Below are 6,849 nucleotides of genomic sequence, written 5' to 3'. Positions count from 1 at the left end.
CATACACTCTTTGCTCTCATGAGCCCACCTGTCTATCTGTCCCGTCCTTCACCCCCCCCCCCCCCTCTCTCTGTCTCTGTCAGTCTGTGCTCTGTGGGTGATCCAGCTGGGTCTGAGTTTCTATCTTTTCCATTTCCAGGTTTGCCCCGACTCATGAAGCAGGTGGGGAGTGACCCCCGGCCGAGAATCGCAGCTCACCTGACAGGTATTGTCTATGTTTGCTGATATCTCACAGACTGCTGAAGGCTGGGCTTATTTATTATCCTGTATAATTGTAGACAGCACATCACCGGAGAAATCAGTGTGTGTTTCAATTCTGGTCCCATCAGAATGTTAACCTCAGAGGTCTCTGTATACTGTATTACTGTATGCCCCTGCCTCCTGTGGTATCTGCTTGCCTGTCCCTCAGTCTCTGCTTTGCCCCTCCACCTGCTGCCCTCTGGTGTTCACGGCTGAGCACTGAGAGTCTGTGGGCTCTCCCACCCCCTGGACTGAACCAGTGAGGGGAGCTGCTCTCCTGTCGTTACAAAGCAAAGGCACAGACTGAAATGAAGGCTGACCAGTTTGTTGCTATTTTTTTAAAAAATGTTAAAAAAAAGTGCAGTTGTTATGGTATCTTTCCATGGTTTTTCCCTTCTGGTGGAGGAGGGGAGGGGAGGGGGTCAGCATGGATTAGATGGGCCAAAGGACTCCCTTCTCTGCTGTCGCTATCTGATTCCCAGGTGGCTTGAAGCACTCTTAAAGGCACTCGGGGTCCTAGGAGTTCAGGAGCAGGCTGAGGTTTCTCTCTTAGCCAGGAGACGTGATCTCGGGTGTTGGAATGTGAATGGGCTCCATACCTCTGACTCTCCGACCTGTTATTTGCTCACCCCCCCACTCTCCCAAACACCCTCCGTGGAAAATCTCGCCAAACTGGCTCTCACTCAGCGCTGCCATCGTATGAGGCTAAGCCAGGGGTTTTTAGCAAGGCACAGCTTTAGCTGAGGGCCCCATTGGGTGCTAGATCTGGACTTGGTGGGCTGAATGGCCCTTTCCCACCCGCTGTGAGCGAAGGTTTTTAAGAGAAAGAGGGATGAAGGACAGGACCAAAGTCTGAGTGAAATTGGGTGGTGGAGGGGGAGGAGGGCAGGACCGGTGTGATTGTGTGAGAAATGCCTCACATGTCCAGGAGAGGGCGATCTCCTGGCATTGAAGCACCAGGACAGCAGAGGGCACTGTGCCCTTCCCCGTGTGACTGGGTCCAAGTGGAACACACGAGGGTGAGACACTGTGGGCGCTGGAGATGCCACCTCAGGACAGAAGCTGCTGGAAATGCTCAGCACGTCTGGCCGCACCGGTGGATAGCGAATCCAATCTGAGCCATTGGGCACCTTTGACCTCTCCGTGTTTCCAGCCTCTGGCGACTCTCTGTGTGGAGTTTGCACGTTCTCCCCCGTGTGTGTTTGTGGGGTTTCCTCTGGGTGCTCCGGTTTCCTCCCACATTCCAACGATGTGCAGGCCAGGTGAATCGGCCGTGCTAAAGTGCCCCACAGTGTTCAGGGATGCGTAGGTCAGGGGCAAATGTAGAGTAATAGGGTAGGGGAATGGGTTTGGGTGGCAGACTGTTCAGAGGGTTAGTGTGGACTTGTTGGGCTGAAGGGCCTGTTTCCACACTGTGGGGATTCTATGACGCTCTCACCTACCAACAGGCACCCTTCCCCTATCACAGGGCTGGGGTAGGGAGGGGGTGTGGATCTGGGAAAGACAAGCCCGTAATCATGACAGTGACACTCATTCTGTCCATCTCTTCCTCTCCTCCCTCTCTCCTTCTCTCTGGTTCCCAGCCAATCCCATCCCCCAGGTTTCGGACGTGCTGACTTGGCAGGAGCAGGCAGGCATAGCATTCTCCTATGGCGTGGAGTTCTCAAACAACAGCCTCCTGATCAAGCAGGCCGGTTTTTACTTCATCTACACCCAGGTGGTCTTCCACTACAGCCAGTGCGAGGACAGCACCATCTTCCTGAGCCACGATATGCACAAGCTCTCCTTGGCCTACCCAGAGGAGACCATCCTGCTCAGGGCCACTAAGTCAGTCTGCCATCACGGCAGCCACTCTGACCCCTGGTTCAAGACCTCCTACCAGGGCGCCATCTTCGAGTTTGAGGAGGGCGACCGGATCTTCTCCCGGGTCTCCGAGAACGTGGTCAGGTACCTGGACAAGACCGAAGGCAAGACCTTCTTCGGGATCTTCGCCCTGTGAGGGGGTTGGGGGTGGAGCGGGGCCCTTCCCCACCCCTTCCCCAGCGTGTCCGCATTTGCCGTTGGCTAGGATTCAGCGATTTCCTGCGGGACTCCCAGTCGGAGGGGGGGGGAGGGGTAGAGGGGAATTTTGCTGGAGAGACGTGCCAGCTCCCAAGCGGGGGTGGGTGTGAGTGGTATCGGACCAAGAGTGGGCACCTTTCATCGCCTCAAGGGGTGGAATGTGCAGGGTGGGGGTGGGGGGCGTTGTTGGGGGGAAGCGTGGATGTGAGGAGAGACGACACAGACATGATGCACCAAATGGCCTTCTGTAATTACTCTATGTACAGTTGAGAAGGGGTCACGGTGTTGGGTGGGATCACTGGCAGCAGACCCCCCCCCCCTCCTTCACCACCTCCCTTCACCCTCAGATGGGCCAAGGTCCAGGGCCTACAAGGCTGTGGGCCAAGCGCTGGAAAATGGGATTACAATCGTTAGGATGTCGCACGGAATCGATGGGCCGAAGGGCTTTTGTCGATGCTTCAGACCTCCGTGACCCACTCGGGCATACGTGCTTCGAGCATTAGCTTACACCCAGAACCCTCCCACCTTCTCTCCCCCCCCCACCAGGTCCCCGCCCCTGCTACCCACTCCTCATTGGGACCTTTCCAATCCAAGATATTAGCAAGTGATCTCAGCCAATGATGGCTAACTTCAACAAAAGTTAACTTGAAAAAGTGAATACTTTTCGCTGTCCCGCTCAGTGCTGAGTTGACCCGTGGCTAAATGAGTCTGGGCACTATTTGAGTTGGGGGACACAGACTGGTTCCCATTTGCCCACCTCCTGAGACAGACCTTGACAGTCGTGTGGGTGGATCAGAAAGGGCGCACCTTACGAGAAGTTATTGATAACACACGGGGTTTCGTTGGGGTTGATGGCAGAGATTCGTTGGTTCCTTGCAGTCCAGATGGGGTACATGGGGCCCACAATGTAACAGAGCCACTAATTCATCCAAAGGACAACTCAGCAGAAACGAGGAGCTCTCGCTGACTGAGAGAGGGGCAAGTGAATGGGTTCGGCTGTATTTCAGGGGAGGCGGGGTATACTGAAGGGATTAACGTAAGGAATGTGGACCGGGGAAGGAGTTACATGGAGCATTCGAGTATAATGCCCTTTTTTTGTTGCATGTGAGATTCTTAATGTCAAAGAAGCCCCCCCCCACCCCCCGACTGTAATGATCGCCTGAAGGAACAATCGTGTAATACTCGAGCTCAGAATAAGCTGGTGTGTTTAAAAAAAGATTGTTTGGAAAATCTCTTTTTGCGCTTAACCTGCCCCGATTTAACTTATGACAAATATTGTTATTTTACCTGAAATCCCGAAGGGGTACACTAATGCCAATCTGCCTGGAGTTACCAGGTGAGAGGTTTTGCTTTAACCAGTCCTCAATCAGCCTGGTTTCTCTGAAGTATTGGCCCATGTCCTGGCACTCAGTCTTGTATTTACGTCAGCTTCATGAATGTATGCATTGCACATGTCAATCATAATTGCTTCTTCCTTCCCATGGGTGACTTAGTACCATCTTTAATTTATTGCTGAATGCTGTGATTTGATTGCAAAGCCATGTAACCCCCACCCTCCAACTTGTCAAAGCAGTTTGTGTGACTGGCCGTGTGACAGCACACAATGACTGGTTACTCGGCACTGCCCACTTACTGTGCAACCTTTGCAAAAGTTGAATCCATTGACTGCTACACACACACGCATGCACGCAGACATGCTTACACACACAGGCACACACACAGACACATGCATGTATGTGGATATACACACATGCACACAATCATGTACATGTATGTACTTAGATATGCACACAGGCATGCATGCATACAGACACACATGCACACAGACATGTATAAGTATGTATATAGATATGCACACAGAGACGTACATGCATGTATACAGACACACACACATGCACACAAACACATATAAGCATGCACACAGACACGCACATACACAGAGACATGCACACACTTGCATACAGACACACATGCCCGCAGACACACATGCCCGCAGACACACATGCCCGCAGACATGTGCATGCATGTATCTGGGAAGACCCCTTCCCAGCCATCTTTTCTTGAATGTGGCAGCTCTGAGCTTGTTATCTGATCAACAAGCTTTGATCCTCTTCTCTCCCCTTCTTTCTGTCATGTCAAAGGTCAATCTGTAACGCCATTAGCATTCAGAGCATTGCTTTCAAACACAGCATTCTGTGTAACCTTCCTCCCAATCTGATTCCCACTGCACGGACACTGAGATTTCCTTTCTCTGTGGGCAGCATGTAGCCCTCACTGGGTAGACCCGCACTTATCACCCGTCTCTCAGCGGCTTGCTGGGCCACTCACAGAGCAGTTCGGAGTCGCCCCACCTTGCTGCACGACGGGAGTCACTCACAATGGCCAGACTGGCCAAAGGAGGCAGATTTCCTTTCCAAGTGAATTCGGTGAATCATGACCAGCCCCAGTTGCTTCCTGGCCCCCATGAGTGGGAACCGGTTGGTTTTGTTTTTTTTCAAAACTTTATCTAAGCGATGAGAATTTAAAGTCATGGGTTGGCATGTTGGGATTTAAAGATGTAACTGCTGTGTTTCCACCGGTCCCTCCCTCCCTCCCTCCGATGGGCCTTAGGGCCAGGTTACCTCCTTTGCTGCTTCCACACACACAACCCGATTCAGGGTTGGTGTCAGGTCACTGGAGTTTCTCTCCCGCTCCATGGAACCTGGCCCCACACACGAGCAGCTTAGAACTGAAAACAAATCCCCCCTTTTCCCGAAAGCACTGATTTCTCCCTCCCCCTAACCCTGGCGATATTCCTCAACTTGATCGACCGGGATGCTGAGAATCCAATTGCCAACTGCTTCTGTGTTTGGAATCTGTTTAAGATCTGAACAAAATGTGCAAATATTTTTCAATGGGGTGTGGACGCCAGCAATGATCAAGGTGTCAATGGTAGGTCGAGGGCATTGTATTGAAACATGGTGCGTGTGATTGCAGATTTTAAACACTGCTTCACTTTCACTGCGAGCAGTCGATTTATTTTGAAATGTATTTAATATAAGGACTTTGTATTTATTTATTTTTATTCAATAAAGTATTTTGCTACAAAAGGGAACCTCCTCTCTCTCTCTCTGTCTCTCTATCTTGTCACTGTCAGTGTGGGGAGACTCGCTCCTAGTTTCCTGTTGTCTTTCTGCTGATCCTCACTGCAGAAGGAGCAGCCCGTACCTTCCCCGCTTCCTCCATGACCCTCTGAGTTAGAGTCAGAGAGATCTGCAGTGCAGAGGCCCTTCGGCCCATTGAATCTGCGCCAGTCCCATTCTGCAGCACTTGGCCCATAGCTTTGGTTTCACGAATGCACATCTATATTGTTATGAAGATGTGGGTGTACTGTACCTTTAAGAAAGTTAAAAGCTAGCAGAGCTACCTGACGGCACCAAGTGTTCTCAATAAGATACAATGTAGCATGTGGTCCAGGTAGCTGGTTGCCTGGAGACAAAAACAAATTTAAATGAGGCCAATCAGTTTAACTTATACCCCAGAACATACCAAAGTCCAATCAAGGTTGAATTGAATATATTGACAATATTAAAAGCTAATGACACAATCCAATGCGTTGGGGGATATAAGACCGGGAAAATCGAACAGTTGAGAGAGAACTGCCAAAAGACCAACAGATGTAGGCTGCTGGTGAGAACTCTCTGAGAGGTACCTGTCTAGAGAAGGAGTTTGCAGAGGGAAAAACATCAACACTGACCTGAAGAGCAAATCTACAGAGGAAGATACCAAGACAAGATTCGACCACTGTCCTGTTTTGAAATTTGAATTTTTGGTGAACCTTAATCTTGGGGTTTATTCAGGCTAGTATTAGAGAAATGAAAGTAAAAGATAAGTTAGAGGAAGGAGTTGTAAATAGTTATTAGTTAATTATTCTTTGTTACACTTTAAGAAAGAAAGTTGTTAGTCTTTAAATAGTTCTTGGCCTCTCAAATTTTCACAGATTACTGCTTGTATAAATCTTTTCCGTGTTGCTGGTTTAAATTAAGCAGCAGGGTTTAACCCATGTCGTAACAGTGTAGGGGCTTGTCATCAGGATTTGAACGGTTTGGGGGCTTTTGTCCGCAATTTGAACAGTTTGGGTCTTGGATTTGTGATTTGAATAGATTTGGGGGTATGAAACATCCCAGCAGATTTTAAACCCAAACAGGTTAGAGCCCTAGATCTTTAAATAAAACGTAGGTGAGACAATTTGTTTAATTTCGGTGACTTGTGGTTGGTTAATTTCAAAGTGAGAGAAATGGCTCTTAAAACTGCTACAGAGGTTCTGGGATTTGAAGATGATTCTCAAGTTTGCCAGGAAGGTTCAGAAGGAAAGAAAAAGGCCACACTTTTAGAATTAGCAACTAAGTTAGATTTGGGTTTAACCAAGGACAAAAGTAAAGCTGACATTGTAAAGGCGTTACTCAAAGGGTCAGAGAAACAGACAAGTGCAGCAGAGGTAGAAAAACTTAAATTGCAATTGAGGTAAATGGAGTTAAAAGATAAAGAGAGAGAGAGGAAAAAGAGAGA

The 6,849-nt window shown here is 49.4% G+C and overlaps 1 protein-coding gene across 1 annotated transcript in view; it reads left to right on the top strand.

Moving 5' to 3' along the window:
* Positions 1–2,311, top strand: part of LOC122547087 (tumor necrosis factor-like) — a 5,490-nt gene extending 3,179 nt beyond the window's left edge. The window contains exons 2-3 of the mRNA XM_043685666.1: positions 107–205; positions 1,824–2,311. Coding sequence (XP_043541601.1) covers positions 107–205; positions 1,824–2,239 — 515 coding nt within the window. The 3' untranslated portion in view covers positions 2,240–2,311. The remainder of the gene's footprint in view (positions 1–106; positions 206–1,823) is intronic.
* The last annotated feature ends 4,538 nt before the right edge of the window (positions 2,312–6,849 follow it).

Source organism: Chiloscyllium plagiosum, unplaced genomic scaffold, assembly GCF_004010195.1.
Source record: "Chiloscyllium plagiosum isolate BGI_BamShark_2017 unplaced genomic scaffold, ASM401019v2 scaf_6058, whole genome shotgun sequence".
NCBI classification, from domain to species: domain Eukaryota; kingdom Metazoa; phylum Chordata; class Chondrichthyes; order Orectolobiformes; family Hemiscylliidae; genus Chiloscyllium; species Chiloscyllium plagiosum.
Note: the sequence above shows the minus strand (reverse complement) of the source record. Positions and strands in the feature narration are given on the sequence as shown.